We start from the raw sequence: 23973 nt of genomic DNA on the forward strand, positions 1-23973 counted from the left end.
CATTGGACTTCTTGTAAGAGGTGCTCAAAGTGGTTCCCATCAGTGTCCAGATACTTCTGATTACGGCGAACTACTGCTTGAGCAACGTTGACCAGAGTGTCCACTTGGATACATTTTGTTGGCACCCCCGGTATAATGCTCACAAAAGAATCCTCACTGTCCCAAATGAGAGAACTCGGATTTCAAAGCCAGACGTGGACACAATGAAACTTACAGCTACAGCAGGTGTATTACAATAATGACGCTGGAGACAATTTCTGAAAGAAGGTTCTGTATGGTTAATGCGATCTAACTGAATCTAAATGAAACGCGGCCAATAACGGGAAGTGCCATGAAGGGCTGAACGATGTCACCGGGTTTGCGCATTGTAATTACTGACCTCTTGTTCCCGCTGAAAAATAACAACTCTGCCGCCCTTGTCTCCTGTTGCAAGAAGGTCTCCAGAGTAATTAAATTCAACAGTTGAGATGATGTCAGCTGTCAATAAAACACAGAAACAATTGACCAGATTATGATTTTGACAGAAGTCACAACCAACACCAAAAATTAGTAAAAAGGATCCCAAGAGAGATGAACACATGTACCACTTTCTCCCTGGACAAAGCCCAATGCTCATGGGGAACTGACTACCAAGCAGCCACTGAGTTCTGGAGACCAGAGTCCACGGCACATCGGGATGTGTGGGTTTTCCTCAAGTTACCCAATGCCCGGTCCCGGGTGCATTAGGGCTTATCCAGACTGGGTTGTGTTAACATAAGGGTGTAGGGTGGACATTTAGAAAATTAATATTGAAAAGAAAAAACTTGAGAAAAAAATTGGTCCTAATTTTATAATGCATGCCTAATGTTAACTTTGAAAATAAATCTGATTCTTATATAATTTAATAGAAATGTTTTCATATTCTCTGCAGTAACTCTTGTCAGCTTCTGTACAAAGTGACATCATAGACAGTACAAGTTCTATTCCAGTGTCTGCATAAAGTCACTGCCACCGACAATGACATCATGACCTAGTGAGACACCGCCGGTCAGACATCTGAGGCTTCTGACACCATCAATGCAAAAACCTTGGGCTTCAATCAGCTCACTCAGGGTAAAGGCCCCGAGTGCACGGAACAGAGCCATGGGCTAGAAAGGCCTCAGGGCTTCAGCAAGAGGGCACGGACCTGAATCCACGCCACGGACACAGAATCAAGAACTATGCCCATTGGACTCCAGCTGCCCGGGGAAGGACCACGGCATGGTGTGGTCTCCCAGGGGCCAGCGTGCATGTGTTCTATGACCACCCAGACTCCACCTCAGTCAGCCGCCCCGCCCATCTTATCTCAGCTGCTCGGAGGAAGGACTGGTTCACCTCAAACTGTCCCGCTGCTGGGGCACCAGCTCAAAGGGCGTTTCCACCGGCCAATGAGAGCGAGCCCTGCACAGGCTGGGCCGCAGGCCCACTGAAGCCAGAGCATCTCAAACACGCACTGCCCGACGGATACCACACACGATGCCCACACCAACTGGAAACGGACGGTCCCCAATGCTGAAACCACCTGAAGAATCCCCCAAGGTGACCATAACTGATTCCTAAAGGTGTGCACAAACATGTAAATCAGGTAATTATTAATATATGATTTCTTGTTGCACTGACTTATAGAAACACACTGAATTCTATTGCCTGGGATTTCGTTTTTCTATTTTTTTTAAAGTCTTCAGTTAGACTTGGGAAAAGGGTTAGGCTTCTTCTTGTTAGAAGTGTCACTTTTTAAATGAAATTACTCAAAATAACCTAATTTGCTTAAGTGAAACTGAAATATTCTGTGATGGACTAACAGAGACTAAATCTATGTCATTTATACCCAGGGGATGTGCCACGTTACATAATTAATGGCATTCCAGCTCTGTCAGTGATTTTCAAACTTAATTAAAATGGACTGAATCTTTTAGAAGAGAAACTCCCATGACTGCCAGTGGTGAGAAATTATTTTCATTAAGCTACGTAAATATACATAAACCAAAAATTAGTAACACTCTCTGTAGAGTTTAGAAGAGCTCTAAAATCAAAATAAATAGGCAAACTAAATACTAACAAAATTAAAAAACCAATAAAATTTAAATTACCAACATGAATTTCATAAGCTGACTATTACATTACAAAACCAGACTGATGCTGAAAGCATATAAACACAACCCTGACGGAGGCACCAAAGTGGGTGTTTTAAAACGATCACATAGCACATGACGACTCAAGCCTGCCCGTCTCTGTGGGAGCGGCAGGGCCTGCCTGGCACAGCTCAGACTGACACCTCCAGGCCTCTTCCCAGAGCCAGCACCCCAGACAGGCACACACCACCCGTGTGAGGCTCTCTGTCGTGGGCAGCATCTGGCTGACCAGTATCCTAACGGAATGTCCGCCCCCTCCTCAGAAGCCAGGCAGTCTGCCCGGCACCCCTAGGAATCCACTTCAGACCCGTCAGTGTGGTGGACCCGGGGAGGTACCCATCTCCTTTCCCTCTCGACACCCACTAAGGGGTCAGCAGGAAAGTGAAGAGGCACCATCCACAAGGCAACAAGTGGGAGCAGGGGCCGGAGGAGTGGGGACCGACCAAGGGCCTGAGGGGCTGGGCATGGAGATGGCAGGAAATCTATCTGTAGAACTGCGGGGTCCCCAGCAGGCCCCCATCCTGAAAGCTGAGAGCACCAGCTACTCCCACGTCTTGTCATTCATCGCTGACAGCAGGAGTGATTGTTCCCACCCCCCCAGCGTTCCTCTCCGAAATGATAACACCTGGGACAGAAGGCCTTGCGATGCAAACACATGGGCCCTTAAAGAAGTGACCAACCACAGGGAAGCCTCCAGCTGAGAAGCCCACCTGCTCACAGAAGTGCTTATCGCTCCAAAGTGGCTCCATCTGAAACCTGAACCAAGAGCTCAGGATCACAAAGAGAAAACCCCAAAACAAAGGAACTTGGAGGAAAGAGGGACAGTACATCAATAAAATTTCAAAGAAACAACAACGGATGTCCCCAAGGAGCTAATGCTTGGAACAATAATTACCAGTGCTGGCTGGGGGCTTGCTGGGGGCCAGGTGCCACGCTCACCGCACACAAACCCTGCGTTAACCTTCTTAGTTACGTACGCTTATAAACGCACTGACGCATGTAATGCACTGGAGCCCCTGTCAGTAATAATTATTTAGCTGGGTCGTTGTCTTGCTTTGTTTTAAATCTAGTTATGATACCAGCGCGTTTGTGATGGATGCTATTATGGTACCTACTGTGTCATTCCAGAAACCCGGAGCAGAACACTTAAAACTCAGAAAAAATGCTTCAGGTACTTTAAAGCACAACGAGTGGTGGCCTGCACAGCAGAGCAGGTGTCCATGGAGCAGCAGCGGAACGTCTCCTGTCGAGCTGTTAGAAAGCCAGGGTTTTCACTTTCTTTTTTTTTTAACGTTGTAAGTTATTTTTTTAAGTGTGTTTTTCCAGGACCCATCAGCTCCAAGTGAAGCAGTTGTGGAGGGCACAGCTCAGTGGCCCACGTGGGGATCGAACCAGCAACCTTGTTGTTAAGAGCTCGCACTCTAACCAACTGAGCCAACCGGCCAGCCTCAGTCTTTTCCTTTTCTTAACTGGCCTTTTCCTCCTCTTCACTACAAACAAAGCGCAACCTTGGTGTGGAACACTCAGACAGACGTGCGCAGAACGAAAGCTCAGGTCCCTCCCCCCACGTGACGTCCAAACCCACCATTTGCTTACGCCACACGTCACCCGGCATCACTGGTTGGACAGCATGTTGCCTTTTTTCACCTAAGGTGTCACAGGCAGCTTTCCGACAGGAGCAGACCCCTTAATACACAGCATGGGGTACCATGATGCATTTAATCTTGTCACCACTTCTGGGCATTTATGTTTTTTCCAAATGTTTTGCTGCTGCAACGCACAACTCTGTGAATACATCTTCATGAAATGCTGGCATATTCCTGTAGGATTCCTCTGAGTGGCATCATGAGGTCCCAGCCCTTGCTTGAAGTTTGATAACTATAGGAGATGCCAACTGCCCTTCAAAAATGACCAAGACACTATTTCCTCACCCCTTTAAAAATGAATGACACGCCTATGGATGTGGTTAAAAATGAAGACTTATCATTTATTTTTTTCCACTCAAATTTTCCTAATTATTCCCAGGCCATCTGCTACCTTGGAGGCAAGTATGGTGAATCACTGAGCATTCACACTTTATTAAAACACTGCTTCCTATGTGCCAGCGTGGTGCTTCGTATCGTGCACGGTACAGAAAAAGAGAAGCATGTCCTATGTACCCACAACTGCATTCCTATTTCAGCTGCGGTTGTGTCATCTCTGGCGATGTAGATAAAACAGGCTGAAGTCTGTCCCACTCCGAGTAAGTCTAATATCCTTACCAAGGTTTCTGAGACTCCTCCAGAATCTCCCTTTCCTGGGTGTCCTGTCTCTGACTCTGAACCTGCTACGACTCCAGCTCAGCCTGTGACGCCCTCTTCTCGCGCCTTTACTGTCCTCTCCTCCGCCGTTAGCGCCCCAAACACGCATCTCTGCTGTGTCTTCATTTCCCACACAACAGCACCACCAACAAAAAGCCGCTTGTGAAAGACACACGCATAGTGCACGTAACTGAACTCCGGGTAGGAGAGCACATGACATGGGGCAAAAGAATTACAATTTAAGGTCAATAACACAAACATTCTAAGAGATTAATATTCATAACACATAAAGAGCTTTTACAATTTGATTTTCAAAAAGCTCCCAGTAGGAAAATTGACAAATGATAGGATCCAACAATTCACAGAACAGTCGATAAAAAAACATCTCGATGGCATAACTGGTAAGGAAATACAAATTCCAACGTTAGATTTGCCTTTAACAACCTAAAACTAAAAAGACTGATGTTCTCGGCACGAGTTGAGAAGAAATAGTTTTGGGGAAGGTGGGAGTTGGGCCACTCGCGGCATCCAAATGTAACGCTGGGTGGCCTCTGAGCGTGTGTCGGCTCCTAGGCTGCCAGCCACAGGAACGCCTGCACTGGGCAGGTGGACGGTCCAGGCTCCAAGGCCGCATTGCTGGGAACAGCAAAGCTGGACACCACCACCCGGGGGCGAGTTAGTTAAGTCAACGAGGTAATCCAACAGGAAGTGCTACGCAGCCCTCAAAAGGATCAAAGGTGCGCGGACGCGGAAGGCGGGGCGCGGAGGGCAGCACGGCTACTAGTTAAGTAGGGTCTCTGGACTCAGAACACTGGACTGACACCCTGTCTGCAGCAGCCACCCGCTCTGTGGCTTTGGGCACGTGACCTAATCTAACTGAGAGTCAACTTCTTATTTGTAAGATGAAGGCAATGGCAGCATTTCTACCTCAAGGGACTGTGACACAGCTTGGCAGAGGCTGGGGCACTGTGACACCTCGAGTTCCACACCAGTAATGCAGACAGGAAGTTGCAAAACAGCATTTACGGTACGATTCCCATTTTGTAAGAAAGGAAAGACTACCGCGTATACACTCAATTTCAAAGTAAAAATAAACGCACAGGACGTGGTCTGTCCCGAGCAGGTACCTCTGGGGAGGGCTCAGGAGAGCAGTGGGGTGAAGGGGAACTTGCACTTTTACTCTGCATGCGTATCATCAGATTTTCTTTGAACAATGAATACTGTACATTTGCATTTTGAAATGAAAACACTAAAATCCAGTAAAGATGAGAAGGGACAGTTAACCTTGAAATCTGCCGTCCTGTTATTCCTACTGCTAAGAGAGCTTTAAAGCTGTACTTCTCAGCATGGTCTGTGGACCCTGGGGTTCCCCAAGAACCTCTCAGAGGTCCACAGGTCAAAACCATTTTCATGATAACACCAACACACCATTTTCCATTTTCCCTGTGTTGTCACTTGCACAGATGAGCAAAAGCAATGGTGCTTCAACGTGCTGGTGCCTCAGCACAAATCCTGACAGTGGCACCAACCACTACAGCTGTGTGTTGTTCACACCACACACACTCGGGGAAGAAAAAGCCAGTTTTATTCAGGAATGTCCTGATGAACTGTCAAACTCATTGATTTTCCTGAACCCCCACCCTTTATTGTGAGCATCTTCAATATTCTTTGTGGAAAATGGGCACTATCCATTAAGCACGTCTGCATCCAAGTACAGTGACCATCGCGAGGAAAAGCACACACACAGTTGTTTGTGTTACAAGCTCAACTAGCCACTTTTTCACGCAATGCCATTTTTATTTGAAAGAACAGCTGATCAACTATGGTTGTTCAGACTTTGGTATCTGGCAGAAATTTTCTTAAAAATGAACAAAGAGAGCCTCTCACTTCACAGAAAACTGACAGTGTTTATTAACAATGATAAAAATCGAAGCTTTCAAGAGAAAATGAGGATTTTGGAAAACATGTATCTTTACTATTACTTTGACAACTTCCCACTTTAAGACTCTTCTGATGAGACCAGTGGTGGTATTAACAAATGTGATTTTCTTTGACCCTGTATAATGAAATGTATCAACGTTTAGAAGATCTGAATAACTCTGTACAAATATTTCCAAATGACCCAGGTGTAATATTACCAAATCACACACATGAGCAAGCGATCCATTCAAAATACAAGACAGGACTATGGAGTTTAATGTAACGGGATCAAAAGTTCACGAATACAGTTTCAGGTTCCAAAGTAACTCAACTTAAAGAAACCATTGTCCTGTTTTGCTGTACTATCGAAGAGAATGTCCACGACTACATGAAAAGACCATTAATCACTCCTTCCTTTTGTAACCTCATGTAAGTCTGATGCCAAGTTTTCTTCATATATTTCAATAAAACTGCAACACAGTGAATGCAGAGGTGGATCTGAGAATTCAGCTGTATTCTATCAAGCCCTATACTCAAGGGGTTTGCAGAATGTAAGACAAAGCTACTCTCCTCACTAAATCTGTTTTTGTTTTTCACTGAAAATGTTAACATGTAATAGATTTTAATGCTACTTTAAGTCATTCTGTTTTAATTGTGAATATAGTAAATATCGACACATATAACCCACACAAGCAAAAGCTCTGTCCTCCTGGAACCAAAGGCTCTGAGAACCACTGGTTTAGCACAGGGCTAGCACATTCGAACTTGAGGGCACAGTCTGACCCCTGCTGCTCTGTTAAGTGGTACTGGCCCGCAGCCACACCCACAGCTAACGTGGGGTCCGTGGCTGCTGTCCTGCTACAAAGGCACAGTTGAGTTCGGTAATTCCAAGAGACAGTCTGGCTTGCAAGTCTGACACATTCAGTTTGGCCCTTTACAAGACAAGGGTGCAGACCTCTGACTTAGAAAAGCCCCCATTTCCAGCCATTATTATTGTAGTAACTTCCTACTTGGCATTTCCGCCTCCATTCTTACCCCATCACCATCCGTCCTCCAGGCGCCAGAGCGACTTTCCTAAACCACGTGAAGCTGCTGTCACTCCTGTGTCGTCTTAAAGGCCGGTGAGTACAAGCGCTTTGAGCGCCATTCAGAGTCCTCAGCACAGGATCCAGAGCGCTCTGGACCCTCCCGCCCCCCCCTGCCAAGTACTCTGGTGTCCCAGAATGCATCATGCTCAGTCTCCACTCCAGGCCCCCTCCATCTGGAACATTCTCCTCCCCTTCCCTTCCTCTCTCTCCCTACACACACCCTCACTCCCCCCCCCACTCCCCACCCATCTGTGCACTGGGCACTTCTGTCACGTTTCCTGGACACACCCTGGTGCGATGAGCCATGTTTGTCAGCCTGCCTACACGGAGGGCTTCGGGAGGCAGGAGCTGGGTCTCTCCATTCCAACACCTGCAGCAGCAGCCCTTCAGGACACTGTTGTGACCTTCTGAGATGAACTAAGTCGAAAGCTAGCCCACACCCCTTCGTTTTCTTCAGTTGGTTCCCTGGAGACAGAGTAAGTGAGGCTGCTCTGCAAGGCGTCACTTACGACAGCAGCAGCCTGAGTTATCAGGTGCCCGTTGGCCAGAGCTTCCCCGCTCTACCTGGGACTTCCCACAGCTGTGCAAAGGCCACCGGCTAGTACCCTGGCCTCACGGATGAGCAAACAGAAGGCAAGTAACCTGTCCCGTGCCTACCAAGCTAGGAAGACACTGAAAGGGGACTGGTGCCCAGTGTCTTTTCACAGTCTGATTGACATCAGGTTGAAGATACAGGCCTAGCCCATGTGATAAAATGGCACAACAGCAGGATGCAGCCAGCTGCTAACCACCCCAGCACGCTAAGCCAAGGGAAGGTCGGACTCTAAGCAGGGTTCTGGATCAGGAGTGGCTGAGCATGCGTCACAAGGAAAGTGGGAGGTGAGATGGCTTTACCATGACGGGTAGGATGTGGAGGACAGACAGGAAACAAAAATAATATTCTAGGCTGGGAAAGGAATACGAGCAAAATTCAAGGCATAGGAAGGATCACTAAACAATAATGGAAAAACCAAGAGTTCAGGCCCAATGGAAGGCATCTGGGCTGAGTGGAGAGACTGGGGAGAGGGCAGGAAAAAACAAGAGCTGCTCTTTTTATATTTACATATGACTATAACCAAACACCTGCAAGGACCTGAGAATGCACAGCTGCACCCAACAGCTGCAACACTTTACAGCTCACAAAAGCACTGCACATGGTTTGGTTCTAACAAAAGCCTTCTGACGTCCTTCCTAAAAAAGCAGGCTGAGGTTCAGAAAGGGTCTTCAGACCTGCTCAGTGACAGAGACATGCCACACCCAGAACCTCCCATGGGAACAGACTCTGAAAATCAGGGATGACGATTTAATGGTACCATAAATCTTGTAGACTTAATCTGATTATGTAACTAAGATCAGTCAAGCTTCTTGAACATGAAGCCCGATTTCAGAGACATTACAACGTACCTGTGCTCAGCACGCATGTCGAATGCGTTAACCTTAAGAAAATCATACGTATCTGATTTCCTAGAGGCAGCGCGTCCACCTGAAACTCCTAAGGTACACTGCGAGAGTGTCACTAGGTCCCTTTCTTCTTTGATGGCTTTCCCCAGGAGATGCTTTCCTGAAGGCCTTTCTCAATGGTCTAAGTATATTGAGTAAACGGGAATTACACAGTGGAATGTAGACCCCAGATTGGGAATGAGTCAAATAACCAGGCAGTGTGTCCCACTGCAACTTAAAAAAAGAAAAGAAAACAAGGTCAGTGATAAATCCTGAATGCTCTTTTCTACACGCAGGAAAAAATCAATCACCCTCCTCTAACAACAGTGACTTCCGGTGTGACTGCCGTGTTTCACTGACCCTAAGGAGCACATTATCCCACATCTTAACACCTTTGAAATCAGATGTATCTTCTCTTCAACGAACAGTGATCTCCTGGTGTTGACGTCCACCTGCCCTCATTTGTTACCCTTCCCCAACTTAAACGCTCCTTCCTTTCTTTCGTGACTATCTACGTAAACCCCTTTAGAAACGCTGGCCCTACCAGACTACCCAGACATCCTTTCATTTGGTTTGGTATCATTGCTTTAGAAAAAGATTGTCTAATTCAAAGCAATAGGTCCGATCATGGATTAAGAATTTGATTACAACCAAATCATCAAATAAAAAGCTAAGACACTTAAATCTCCAAGTTCTGAAAGGAACCAGTCGATACCTTTACAAAAAGTCCTATGAAACCAGGTAAGAGTTCATCACAAACCCTCCTCCAGCCCCTCCCCCGTTTCTCCAGAAAAGCAGTTGCTGTGCAAAGACAGCAGAGCCAAAGCTCCCGGCCAGAATGCAACCATAATCCTGCGGAAGTCGCCTGGCAGGCGCGGCTTGTCTGACCGGCAGGTGTCTCCCTTGCTCATCGTCTCTGGGAAACCTCTTCTTCCAACACTTTGAGAACTGCCGCCTTGAACCCTTGTGACTAATCTCACATCACACTGAGAGGCCCTTCCTTTAAGGCATCTCATTTTCATTTGCTTTCAGGGGCAATTTCCTACAATTGCTGGTGGTGCGATCTCCTGGGCTTTAGAAGGACTTGACGCAATCCCAAGGCTGGGCCGTCACATCCCACAGGGGACGCTTCACATGGTCACACATGGTCATGGAGCAGCAGAGCACACATGGGCCCTGGAGCAGGTCGGCCTGGCTTCAAACCCTGGCTCTGCCAGACAGCGGCTGCTGACTAAGTCATCGGCTTGTGTGCCTCGGCTTCTGCACCTAAAGCTGGGAGGAACAATACACCATTCCTCCCTCCTGAGGTGGTGTGAGGACGGGATTGAGGGACACAGGTAGCTGGGAGCAGCTCTGGAACATAACACTCAACACTGTGAGCTGTCACCACCTCTGGGCTGGGACCTCCACAAGGGGCAGGGGGCTGGGGAACCCGCCTTCAAGCCTGAGATGCTCACACTCTGTTGAAGACAGACAAGCGAGGGTTATAGTATCGTGTGGCACCTGCTAACGACATTCACCCAGGACACTGTCCAAGGAAGGGAGCGGGCTGGGTAATGGTGACAACATCACACGTGAAAAATCTGCACATTTACCAACTTCCAAAAAGTGATCACCGTTCAGAGCACAGGTTTTTGGAGGCACCATCTACCAAACAACTTCTCACTTCCTCTGGAAGCGTCCCTGGGTGTTACGATTCCCACTCGCTCCCCTAGGCAAACAAGCTCACCTAATGCACCTTCGGGGCCACCTATGGCCATAGCCAGCTTGCTGTATGGGAAGGACAGCGAGGCATGTAAGCAGTGACTGTTACGCACGCATCGTGTCACCAGCAGGACAGTCACTCATTTCCTTCTGAGCCCAGCTCTGCACCTACTCGCAGGGAGATGGGAAAGCCCTGATGGTACCATGGCTGACCTGACCCACGAGCAAAACCCTGTTCTTAAGAAAAAGAAAAAAGGGCACCAAAGTTTACACAATACAACACTTTCTTCAGGAGTTGTGATTCAAGTGTCCCAACATGATTAGCTTTAAAAACCAAAGGAAATCAAAAGCCTCCCTCCACTGCGCCCTCTCCTCCTTCTTCAGTCAGGGGAGCCCACACCTCCTGAGACTCACTAGGTGCTGTCCTTACTCAAGTCACTGGAGGACCCCAGCTGATCATCTCAGCCACTTTCTGATCACCTATGACAGGGGAAAGCACACAGTGCAAGCTTACGGTGGGACTCCTCACGTAGAGCTCGGACCAGAACAAAACCTTCAAGAATACAATGCCTGACGAGCCTCCAATCTTAGCAAATAAATTTCCGGTCCAAGCTTGTCTGAAATTACCCATCTCCTGTCATCGCTTCCCGACATTTCTTCATCAGGGTGTCTGGGCACAACCAGCTTCTTGACCATCTTCACTCTCGTTGCGTAACAATCACTAGCTGCTAACAATGTTTTCCTTTATCATTGACTTCTACTGGAACAACACGATTCAAACGAACACAATTTGACCCAACAACGTGACAAAGGATGAAGAGTTATAACTGTGTTACCCTGATGGATTGGAGGCCAGAGCATACGTGGATTAAGGCACAAACCTGAGTACATACAACAATCAGAAACACAGGGCTATCGCCACAAAACAAATCTCACAAAAGGTAACCGGAAATACCAAGCTTTTAGATGTGTTCAAAATTCTACTTAAAACTGCAAAACAAATTCCTATCAGTTTTAATTCAGAGGACAAAACAGTTGTCAGGATTTTTTAAAGGACAGCCTATTTTCAAAGTGCAACATCCCACTTAAAATATGTCATTTTAGTTGCATTTAAATTTTAATTTATTCAGCTTGTCAATAACTTCTTTAAAAAAAGGGAAAGAAACCAGAAATTAAGAGAGACATCAAGCCCTCTCCCCTCTCTGCCCCTAAACAAACAGGTTTTGCTACTCTTGATAGAAATTTTGAGTAAACTGAACTGTCACCCACTTGGCATATATAAAATGAAAAAAGGTAATATAGCTTAAATAAATATAAAAGGAGCAGGATCAAATTATTTACAGTATATAAAATCACCTAGTTTCACTCTCAAACACGGATCGTCACAAATTTCTCGGAGCGTGAGCGGTGAAGGGCAAGGATGCAGAAGGTCATGGGAGGGGCCGAGGAGGAGGAAAGGTGACACGACACAGAGGGGCCTGGGGCTGTCAGTTACTTGGGGCAAAAAAGGTGCATTTGGTGTAAAGACAAATCCATTTTATAAAAAGGTTAAGGGTTCACAGTGTTCAGGAAGATGGTAGAGCAACAAGAAGTCACAATGTGGCCGGAATTAAACTTCTGGGTTTCTAAGAATCCGCGCTGCCCTCGACCGTGTACCCGGGAAAGAAGCGCGTCGCTTACTTTACGACAGGCAGCTTCCTGCCCAGCACCCTGAAACCCGTGTGCCTCGGCTCGTTTGGGGACACGATTAAGGAAAGAACAGACTTCCAGTAAGATCATGAGGTTCAAGAGCAAAACCTGCAGTAGGAACTTGAAAGAGTTGATACTAAAATCCCAACCCTCTTTTTAAAGACGAGGAAACCGAGGCCAATCAGCTCGCCCAAGACCCACAGGTGACTGAGCGCCCGGGTGGGGACCTGAGGTCTCCCCGCGGCAGTTGTCCCGATGTTGTTCCCCGAGGCCCGTTTCTGCAGCGATTCCCATAGTTCTGCCAAATGCAGGAGGCAGCGCCTGCAGCGGAGAAGACCCAGCACCAGCACCCAGCACCAGCACCAGCACCCAGCACCAGCACCAGCACCAGCACCCAGCACCAGCACCAGCACCCAGCACCAGCACCCAGCACCAGCACCAGCACCCAGCACCAGCACCCAGCACCAGCACCAGCACCAGCACCCCCTCCGAAAACCCCAGCTCCCGAGCAGGCTGTGACCTTGGGCTCCTCCAGAGCCCGCTGGGCAGCCCCGCGGTCCCGGACCCGGACCCGGCGCGCACGCTCGGCGCCACGACGCGCCTCCACGCGGGCAGGCCCCCGGAGCGGCCGCGGGCGGGGAGGGGACGCAGGAGCGCGCGGCCTTACCTTCGGCCACGTCCTCGTCGATGGCCCCCTTGACCTGCGAGAAGCACCACTGCAAGTCGTTGCCGCCCGCGGGGCAGCCGCCGCCTCCGGCTCCTGTGGACACACCCGGCGCGTCAGGGCCGCGCGGACCCGCCCGTCCCCCTCTGCCGCCCCCGCCGCAGACCCCGCGCCCTCCCGCCCCGTGCGGACCCCACCTGCCATGGCCGGCCGGGGGCGGGCGGGTGCCGAGTCGGCGGCGGACGAAGGCGGCTTCCGCCGCGCAGCTGCCGCTCGAGCACCTTAACCCGGCTGCCGCCGCCAGCGCCGGGCAGGGATTTTTTTCCCCTTTTCAAAATGGCGCCCAATGCCCGTCGCCCTGCTCAGTGACGTCATCCCCCTCCGCCTCCGGGAGGGGCGTCCCCCGCGCTGCGCTGGGCGGGGCGGGGCGTGCGGCCGCGGGGGCTGCCGGGGGCTGCCGGGAGGCGCCAAGTGCGTCTGCGCGAGCCGCCCCGCGCTTCGCCCCAGGCCCGGCAAGTGGCGCTCCGGGGCGGCCGGGTCCGTCACGGCCAGCGGGCGGCTGTGGGCCCCGGGCCGGCGCTGCGCTGAAGACCAGCCGCAGGGCCGCCGCTATTCGCCCGCTGTCTCGGGGGTTATGGGCGGGCTCGCGGCGGCCCCGCCCGAGCTAATGGAGCGCGGCCAATAGGAGCGCGGTCCTTGGGCGGAGCAGCCAATGGAGAGCACGCTCTGAGGGGCCGCCCCTGGAGCGCGCGGCGTCTGAGCGCGTCTGAGCGCGTCCTCGCACCTGGCGGGGCTGCCGAGCTCTCTCCGGTCGCAGTGTGAGCTCCGGGAAGTCTGTGTTGGACTTTGATGGCCGCCAGGAGAGACCAGGTGAGCCAGGAGGGAGGCGGGCGGATGGGGACGAGGACTGAGGGCAGGTGGGCTCCGGGAGAGCCGGGGGCGGGTGCAGCCCGTGAGGCCGGAGGGGACGGTCCGCTCTGACGCGCTGCGTGCGGAGCGCCGAGGGGGGCCACCGGCTGTCGCGGGCGGGCCACTTCTGACCCCGAGGAGAGCAGCCGCGGGGGGGCGGTGCAGACCTGCGCCCAGAGCGTCTCAGGGACCGCGGGAGGACAGTCGGAGGCGGTGAGTCGCAGCGGCCCTCGGTTGTGAGGACGCGCGGAGAAGTGGCTGCGATCTTTTTCTTCCTGTCGCTTTAGCCCGTCGGCTCCTGCGCAGTGGAAACGCGAGTCAGACTCTCTTATACGCAGTGGCTTCCGTGTGTGTTTAAGATAAAAGTCTTTCGAAGATAATTAGTTTCAGTTTAGACTGTATTCTTTGGTTAATTAGCTACGATTAAATTAAAATTTAAAAACAAAAGTAACACAAAAGTACCGTGTTTCCCTGAAAATAAGACCTAGCCAGGCAATCAGCTTTAATGCGTCTTTTGGAGCAAAAATTAATATAAGACCAGGTCTTATATAAGATTATATACATTATATTATACTATATTACATAAGCCCAGGTCTTATGTTAAAATAAGACCGGGTCTTATATTAATTTTTGCTCCAAAAGACGCATTAGAACTAATGGTCCGGATAGGTGTTATTTTCCGGGAAACACGGTAACATATGCCTGAAGATAGTGAGCTGCCTTCCTTTGTGTCTTAAAAGGTTGAAGGAAATCACAGAGGAACATACCCTGTTGTTCTTCCCTGAATAACTTAAAAACATTTTTTTTCTTTGATTTATTTAGATTTTGGTAACTAAATACCATTTACAATACTAAATGTGGGGACGGCCTGGTGGCTCAGGCGGTTGGAGCTCCATGCTCCTAACTCCAAAGGCTGCCGGTTTGATTCCCACATGGGCCAGTGGGCTCTCAACCACAAGGTTGCCAGTTCAATTCCTCGAGTCCCGCAAGGGATGGTGGGCTCTGCCCCCTGCAACTAGCAACAGCAACTGGACCTGGAGCTGAGCTACGCCCTCCACAGCTAAGGTTGAAAGGACAACAACTTAACTTGGAAAAAAGGCCTGGAAGTACACACTGTTCCCCAATAAAGTCCTGTTCCCCTTCCTCAGTAAAATCTTAAAACAAAAAATACTAAATGTGGATTGTTTTCAAGTTCAGATTTAGTAGCTAGCTCTATCACAGATGTATAAGGAGTGCCATCCACTCTAAACACACCAGTTTAGAAAGCTGTTCATATGAGGGAGTCCTGGTCCGCCTGCCTATGGGTTACTCGCTTGGCCAGGCCGACCCAAGGGAGCAGCCCAGGAAGCCCCAGTGTGTGTTCCATGGGCCATTCTTCAGGCCGTTCATCCTCATCGTGCGATGCCAGGTGCTGCACACACAGCTGTGTCAGAGTCCATTGGCTGCAATTGTGTCTTGGACTCTTTTTTTTGTTGTAAATTTAAGATTTATTATTATTTTTTAGAGCAGCTTTAGATTTACAGTAAAATTGAGAAGAAGGTACAGCGATTTCCCACATTGCCCTGCAAAGCCTCCTCCCTTATCAACATCACTCATGAGAATGGTACATAGGATGTACCTACATTGACATGCCATAATTACCCGAAGTCCATAGCTTACGTTGAGGTTCACTCCTGGTGGTGCACATTCCATGTGTTTGCACAAATGTACACTGACACGTATCCATCATGATAGTGTCACAGTATTTTCACGGCTTAAAAGTCCTTTGTGCTGGCCTCGTCATCCCTCCCTCTCCCCAACCCTGGCAACCACCCATCTTATTATCTCCATGGTTTCACCTTTTCCAGAATGTCTTATAGTTGGCTTTTTTCACTTAGTCATGGGCATTTAAGGTTCCTCTGTGTCTTTCCATGTCTTGATAAATAATTTCTTTTTATCACTGAATAATATTCCATTGTGAAGGTGAGCAGAGTTGGCCACCCCAAAACATGCCACTTTGGGATGTTGATTATTTGAGGCTGGTTAGTTTTAAGAAATAGCAGATGTGGGAGAAGCTCTGAGAAGCAAGAAGTTCCGCTGAAGGGCCTTGACGTGTGAGGGCAGTGTCCATCTGTCGGGCGTCTCCGTCATTGTGCTGATGGTGAAGGCGGGGACGCAAGTCCGCACGACAGCCTGACTCTTGTTTCTGGTGCTTTTCCTGACAACCTGCCTTAGTTGACTCTCCACCCCAGCATCTTCTTTTGTCTGTAGCCGAAGGTGGTATTTAAGGTGATGGCTTCTGCCGTTTTGGTGACTTACTCAGTATTCCTGGGTCTCTCCCATGTGTACAGGAGGCAGACATGTTATTAAACGTTAGTTTGTTTCTCTCTGCTAATCTGTCTCATGTTGATTTGATCATTGGTCCAGCCAGAAGAACCTTGAGGGTGCAGGATAATTTTTCCTCCCCAACATCTGGATGCAGCACAGTTTATTTATCCCTCACCTACTGAAGGACATCTGGATCGAGTTTTGGTGATTGTGAATGAAGCTTTTCATCAGCTGCTGCCTCCTTACTGCTGGAGTTCAACAAGGCATTGCACTTCATTCCATTTTTTCTCTTTATTCCTGCCAAGAAGGGTTGGCTCCTTGAATTTTTCTCCAGATGATGAAGAAAGGGAAGGAAGGAAGGAAAAAAAAAAAGGACTATGTTACATGACATGATGTGACAAAAGGGACTTTGCTGATGTAATTAAGATGGCAGACTTTAACTGTAGGGAGATTAGCCGGGATTATCTGTGTGCCCAACCTAATCTCAGGAGCTTTCAGAAAAGCCTAGCACTTTCTCCAGCTGGACTAGAGAGATGCAGAGTGCGTGGGGGGCTTAGCCTGCTGTTGCTGGACGGACCACACGGAAAGCACGAGAAGGGATGCGGAAGCCTGTGGCAGCAAAGACTGTCCTTGGCTGAGCTAGCAAGAAAATGGGGCCTCAGTCCTGGGCGAACTGCAAGGAACTGAATTCAGGCACCGGCCTAGAAGGGCTTGGAAGTAGACTAGTTCCGGGAGCCTCCAGACAGGTGCACAGCCCACCGAGAGGTGTCATTTTCAGCCTGGACAGAGCCAGCAGAGCCGACAGAGCCAGCAGAGCCAGCGGAGCCCACCTCTGACCTCCAGGGCTGTGAGATGACAGATGTGTGTGGTCCCCAGCCATTAAGCTGTGGTAATGTTGAGGGCAGCGAAAGAAAATGGGTACAGTGTGTCTGTGTGAAATAAACAGACTCGTGTCCACTCATTCGTCCAGCTGTTCTTTGCTGTGTGTGAGTCTAGGCACTTAAGTCACTCTGATTCACGGTGACATGGCGATGTGGCAGCCCTGTACGAGCACCTGAGTGCCAGCTGCGCTTGTATTTCGGCAGAGGGGCACCTCCTGAGGACTGGCGGGCACAGCTCAAGGGGGCATCTGTGCTCTCAGTGGTCACGTGTGCTCTCCGAGCGTCTGGACGCCCCAAGCACGCTCCATGATCCTAGTTAATGCTCACGGAACCCGACACCTTCACACTGACATCCCATTTTAAGGCAAGGAAACTGAGGCTGAGAATAACTCGCCCAAGGCTTCGCAGTCACACAGACTTACAGCCCATTTAAGCTCAGCTGTAACCTCAAGGCCCAGGTATTAGGAAACAACGGGCAAGGACACCCCTGTGTCCTCCCTGGCATGGCTAAGTGTGGGGAGAACCCCAGCGCTTGCTCTGCCTGAACTATACCTGCCTTGCCAGAAATACACCGTCTTCCATGGCCGGGGAGCTGACCCGCTCGTGCCCCCTCACAGGACTGGTCTGCGTGGCGTGGGAGGACGGCTGTGGCAGGCCTCCAGCCGCTGCTGGCTGATTCCGTTTTGCTGCAGTGCCCACTCAAGGAGGGACCTGAGCCGTGCTGGAGAAGTCATTCCTGATTTTCCTGCCCAGAGACTTATCCCTTCTGGACCTTTAGCAGCTGGCCGAGAATTGCTTCATGCCAGTTTCTTAGTCCTTCCTTCCCCTTAGCTCCCTCTTTCAAGGATTCCAGTCTTTTCTCAGCCCTGTGCTCTATCACGCCCTCTGCCCTCCTGCGACCTCCCCTTCCCTGCAGCCCCCCGGTGGCTCACCAAGCTCTTCCACCCTCTGGATTCTAAGCCTCCGTCAGAGCCCCACTCACAAAGAGGAACCCCACTCCTCAGAATTTTGGCATTCCCTTTGTATCAAGAAAAAGAAATCCAGAATCCCCAACCACGGGCCTTCGATACCACCGCCTGAAGGCAGAGGCCGCTAAGCGCCTGAGGTCTGTTCACACGTAGACAGATGGTATCAGGTTTGAGGGGGAAGCTTCATGCCTCCGTTCCTCCCTCAAGCCTCTCCCACTGGCTGGGGGACCTCCTTTTCCCCAAGGGGCACCCTCTGTATAGAACCAGGGAACAAAATCTGAAACTCTGTCCAGTTCAAGATAGAAAGCCGAGGTGCAGGTGTAAGAGAAAGGGTGGGAGGCCGCCCTCTGTCCACGTGTCTCTGGGCTGGGAAAGGAAGGGCCCGTGACAACCCAGCTAGAGTGGAGGGGCTGTCAGGAGGGGTCGTGAGTGATCCCACAGGCAGCCCACGGGCAGGGACACTGCAGCACCCATGGTCAGCTGAATGATGGCCCCTGAGGATGTCTGTGTCCTAATCCCCCAAACCAATGGTCATGTGACCTCATGAGGCAGCCCTAGAAGCTGAAAGAGGCAAGGAAACGGATTCCCACCAGAGCTGTTCTTGCCGTGCTCATAGCTCTCACCTGTCCATGAGAACGTGCCCTCTCCCTCCCCCAATGTATACCCCGTTATCATGGCGAGATCAGGTGCCGTATTCCCAGTAGGTGCTGGGCTCCTGGTGGAGCGGGGACTGTCTGTCCTTTGCAGTGCATTTCAGCACAGATGCAATGCTAGGAGGCTGCCTCGTCTTCCCAGCCCTGCGGGCCAAGCATCTGACAAAATCCAGCACCTATTCACAAAAGCTCACAGCAAACCAGTAACAGATGCTTTTTCTGCACCTATGGATGTGGTCATGTGATTCTTCTTTAGCCTGTGGATGTGATGGATTGCATTGATTAATTTTCAAATATTGAACCAGCCTTTGTGGCTTAAAACAACACAAATGTATCATGTATCCTCTTAAACTCAGGAGATCAGTCTAAAATCAGTCTTACAGTGTGAAATGAAGGTGCGGGCAGGGCTGTTCCTTCTGGAAACTCCAGTGGTGGCCATGCCAGGCACACAGTGGCTGACCCTCGACTGCACAGCCTGGCTGCAGGGTCCATGCTGATCTTCCCCCAACGCTGTGGGCATCAGCTCCTGTGTTGGGAGGCACTTTCCCAGTGGATCCCCCACTGAGCCAGGAGCGTGGGTTGAACATGACAACTGTGCCCTGTGTTTTATCAAGTAAGTGTCAAGAACACAGATTAAAGGCCCAGAAGAGTGTTCTGGAAAAACAGGAACTTCGAGACTATTACCAACCCTGCGTGCTGATGGTGTTTTGCGAGTGTCACATGCTTGATAAACCCTGGACTTCCTGTCCAGGCTGGGAGGATGGAGCATGTTTTCTGCAAGCCCCCGGGTGAGCCCTCCACGCGAGGATGGGAGGGGCTCCTGCCCAGCTGAGGGTTTCCTGGGCTGCCCGAGGTGGCCTTGTTCCCCAGCCGGGTTAGTGGGTGTGGTGACCACAGGGAGGGCAGTGGGGGCCTTTCCTGTCTCTCTGGGACTGAGCTGTCATTTTACTCATTACGGCCTGCACGATTCCAATAGATTGTGTCGTCCTTTGTGTTTTTGTAACGTCCTTTTGAAGGAAAAATGAATACATTTCAGTGCTGCGGATTTATCTGTGGTGCGAGGGCTTTGCAATGTCAAAGCTTCTGCGTGGCTCCAGGGGCCATCCCACGCTTCTGTCTGTCAGCTTCCCCACTGGGCGTGGGGGCAGCTGCCCCATCTGCCCTTCACTGACAGTTTTCAGTATCTCTTTTGCAAACACCTTTTGGCAATGATGGCGCAGTTTCTGGCTCTTTCTTTCTCACTCCTCAGGACCCTTCTTGCCCTCTCCTCTTGTACGTACTCTCCTGCAATTTATCTCTGGGCTCAGCTCAGTGCAATCAGCTGGGTGTGGGGACAGGAGGGGCTGTGTGTGGAGCCGTGGCTGTGAGCCCAACCCAGCTTGCACAGCAGACGCTGCCTGGAGTCTGAAGGTGTCCTAGCAGCCATGGGCCTTGGTCCAGTGGCCGTGATCCTTCTGACACTGGATGGGAGGCTCTCCGGTCTGTCCCCCAGCGTGATTTAGAAAATCAGAGCATGTCACATTTCATCCAAACAGGGCCAGGTCTGGCAAACCCCCCTCGGACTCAGACTTCCCTCCTGTTATCCTGCACAGAAATACCGGGGCTTCTCTGACCTTTGCATTCGATGCAGGAGAGCGCAGTTGTGGGCCTGCAGGTGGCCAGAGCCACATCTCTGCGTCCCTTACAGCCGGTCGGCAAGGAATCTGCACGTGCCTCTGGGGAAAACCTTTCTTCCTGAGTGTCGTGCTGCCCGCACCTGTGCAGTCCTCTGCAGTTTGGAACATTGTCAGAGATGTGGTATTTCCCATGTTTTAATCAGGTGTTTAAAAGTGAGGGAAACACTTGCTCATTTTAAGTGTTTTTTTTTTTTTCTTTAGAGAAATAATTCACAGATGGGGATAACTTCGTCTCAAAAATAAAGAATACTAGCTTCATGATATTTGCAATACGGTTTTGTTCTATAAATTATAAAACTTAAGGCAGATGTGCAGCAGTTTAGGACCCACATCAGCAGACGGATCAGAGTGCAAGGCTTGAAGTTCAGACTACCTGTAATGTTCCCTTACTGGGAGCCAATTTGAATTTAAATTGTGTGCAATAGATGTCAGATATCCCCTCATTTATTTCAGTAACTCAGAAATTCTCTCTGTTGAGGAAAGATCTTTGTACTTCAAAGGCTCCTTGATAATGCGCCCTCATCTCCAGTGGGAGACTGTCAGTGTGACTGATTTCCTGACAGACGCTCGCTTGCTCGCTGGAGAGCCGCCCCTGCCCCGGCCCCCGCCCCCGCCGGGGGAGGCGATTTGTCTTTCGTCTTGTGGTCAGCGCCATCTGCCTTCTGGTGGCAAACTGAGTTCATGGCCCTGTCCTGTGAGCGCTTGCTTTCTTCCTGGGGCGACAGTCGAGGCAGACACACCATCACAAGGGATCTCACCCACAACGTGAGCTGTACATTTAAGGGGCCTGCAGTGGGTCTCAGGGTGACACATTCAAACACTCGTAGTTCCAGAATCAACTAAAAATACCAAATGCAAGATTGTGCCCTCCCACCTGACCAAGGCTGACCGGGGCCAGTTCACAGACGCTTTGCTTCTGAGCTAGAAAACAAGTCCTGGTGTGTGGTTGTAAACTTGGGGTGCAGACACCACTACAGGCTCCAGGGACTTTCTCTAAACAGGTGTGCCATCGGGTGACTGCGTACCTCAGACGACCCCCATTTTGGGAGCCTGGTGACTGACTGCTCATCCCTGAGCCTGTGCTGGTGTCACACGTCCCTCCGTCCCTCCGAGGGGCGCGGGCCAGGTCCCAAGGTCCTCAACCCCTCTCCCCTCCTTTTTCATCCTGGGTGGGTGGAACCCCGTGGCAGCCCTGCCGGCTACAAGGAAAGATAAGCGAAGCTCTGAAAACTGTCACTCATCTCAATGTGAACTGTTTCCATTTGGGAACTTTAGAGCCGGGAATCATGTTCCCCGCCCATCCCTGTCACAGTGGGCACAACGACGGTGGCCGGCGGCGGCTCCGACTGCGTCTGGGGGCCCTGGCGCCTTTCCTCGGCAGCCTGCTGCCCTCTGCTGGCCGAGCTGGGGGAAGCAGGAGGGCGCTGCGCGGACAGGCGACGGGTGGATCCAGGGAGGGGTGGTCACTTCTGTGAGGGGTGTGAAATCTCACAGGTGGACGGACACATCCCCCACGCACCCGGGTGCCCGTCAGCACCCTGGGTCAGAATCTGGGGACCAGCCATCCCCGCCTTCTGAGCTTTGGCCTGTGAGCCCATCAGCTCCTCCCTGCTCTGCCAGGTGGCTGGTGTGCCCTGGCCCTCCCTGCACACCAGCTGCTGGGCAGCAGCTCAGCTGCATCCTCCTCACTTTTTGTGACTCTTTAGATAAAAGTTTTCTAAATAATCCTCTTCCTCAAGACATCTGTCCAGGTTCTGCACTGCATTTAGAAGAAACGTAGCAAAGAAATGGGGCTGACATCCAGAAGGAGTAAAAACCAATGTAGAACCTTCACTCAGCCTCCGGGGAAGCGCCAAGGAGGAACTGCCAGCCAGCGCCCCTGGAGGCTTCATCTCCCCATGAAGCACAGCGCCTCCTTTCCAAACGTCACCCCAACTCGCAGCTCCCTGGTGGCTGCAGTCTCCTTGGCCACCTGTGCCCGCATCTGTCACTTTCTCCTCAGAGCTAATCCTTTGTTGTGCCTACTGTGCTAAACCGATCACACTCCCAGAGGTGTGTCCAGGTCCTAAGTCCTGGCACCTGGGAGTGTGACCTGTTTGGATGGAGAGTCTTTGCAGATGTGATTAAAGATCTCGAATGAGATCATCCCGCATTACCTGGGTGGGCCCTGAATGCCTTCACAGGTGTCCTTAGAGGCAGCGGGAGATGGACACAGAGGGGGAAGGCGTGTGAAGATGGAGGTGGAGACTGAGTAAGCCAGGAGCCAGGAGCACCAGCAGCCGCTGAAGCTGACGACACAAGGGGGGTCCCCTCCAGCCTCTGGAGGGCGCGTGCCCTGCTGACACCTTCTCACTGTCTCAGTGGCCTCCAGAACTGTGAGAGAGTAAACGTCCATTGTTTTAAGCCCCAAGTTTGTGGTAACTTGTTAGGGCAGCCCCAGAAAACTAATGCACCAAACGATATAATTTCTCTGGGCTTCTTAATATATTTTGGATACCTGTCCTTTACCAACTGTGTCTTTTGCAGATATTTTCTCCCAGTCTGTGCCTTGTCTTTTTATTCTTTTAGTTTTGTTTGTTGTTTTTTTGTTTTCCCCACAGAGCAGAAGTTTTTAAATTCCAGCAAAGTCCAAATCACACACTTTTCTTTCATGTTGTGCTTTTGGTGCTGTATCTAGATCCAATTGCAAAGCCAAGGTCATCTAGGCTTTCTCCTTTGTTATTTTGTAGGAGTTTTATAGCGTGCGTTTGATAATGTGGTGCATTTTGAGTTCATTCTGTGAAGGCTGTGAGATCTGTCTAGACGCACTTTTCTGCGAGGGGATGTCCACTTGTTCTGGCAGCATTTGGGGAAGAGACTGTCCTTTCCCCGTTGAGCTGCCTTTGCTCCTGTGTCAAAGGGCAGCCAGCTCCGTTCACGAGGGTCCATTTCTGGGCTCTCTGCTCTGTTCCGTGGACCTCCTTGGCTGTTCTTTCGGCAGCACCACCCTGTCTTGATGACTGTAGCTGTGCAGGACGTCTGGGGGTGGGCGCTGTCAGTCCTCCCACTTGGTTCTCATTCAGTCTTGCGTTTGGACGTCTTATTCCCCTTCACCTCATTCCCCACCTTTTGATTTTTCAATTACAGCTGACATTCAACATTATTTTTTATTAATTTCAGGTGTAAAGCATAGTGGTTAGACATTTGTGTAAGTTAAGATTATACAAGGGGATAAATATAATCCCCCTGACTAGCACCCGCCTGGCACTATATGTAGATATTGCCGTATAATTGACTATATCGCCGCTCCTTTACTGTGTTTGTTTCTATGTATTAGGTAGATCTGCTATGTCTCCTGGTCTTGGCCGGGTGGCCTTATATAGTAGGTGCCCTGTGGGGCCCTGGCACAATTTCCCTGTTCACTTGTACCAGGTGCTTCTGGAGTGTCCCTTGTGTGGGTTGTGTGTGCCCTCCTGTTATAGTTGAGCCTTGATTGCTATTGGTACATCAGTGGGTAGGATTGACCCTCTGGCTGATTGGCTGTGGGGTTTGGCCACGTCCACAGCTTATGGGCTGCAGTGCCCGGGGCTTACCCCATGGAGCAGG

The 23973-nt window shown here is 50.4% G+C and overlaps 2 protein-coding genes across 4 annotated transcripts in view; one reads left to right on the top strand and one right to left on the bottom strand.

Moving 5' to 3' along the window:
- The window catches only part of PPP2R2D (protein phosphatase 2 regulatory subunit Bdelta), a 29024-nt gene extending 15693 nt beyond the window's left edge, over nt 1-13331 (bottom strand). For both annotated transcript variants that reach the window (XM_088791744.1, XM_074338790.2), the window contains exons 1-3: nt 13192-13331; nt 12998-13090; nt 380-477 (exon numbers count right to left, since the gene is read on the bottom strand). Coding sequence is in view for 1 of the 2 variants with exons in the window: in XM_074338790.2 (XP_074194891.1) it covers nt 380-477; nt 12998-13090; nt 13192-13198 (198 nt within the window). In the remaining variant the exon portion in view is untranslated. The remainder of the gene's footprint in view (nt 1-379; nt 478-12997; nt 13091-13191) is intronic.
- A 380-nt stretch (nt 13332-13711) lies between these two features.
- TCERG1L (transcription elongation regulator 1 like) overlaps nt 13712-23973 on the top strand; it is a 403196-nt gene continuing 392934 nt past the window's right edge. For both annotated transcript variants that reach the window (XM_088791740.1, XM_088791741.1), the window contains exon 1: nt 13712-13864. The gene's annotated coding sequence lies outside the window, so the exon portion shown is untranslated. The remainder of the gene's footprint in view (nt 13865-23973) is intronic.

Source organism: Rhinolophus sinicus, chromosome 15 (genome assembly GCF_057876585.1).
Source record: "Rhinolophus sinicus isolate RSI-liver-muscle chromosome 15, RSI-T2T, whole genome shotgun sequence".
NCBI lineage: Eukaryota > Metazoa > Chordata > Mammalia > Chiroptera > Rhinolophidae > Rhinolophus > Rhinolophus sinicus.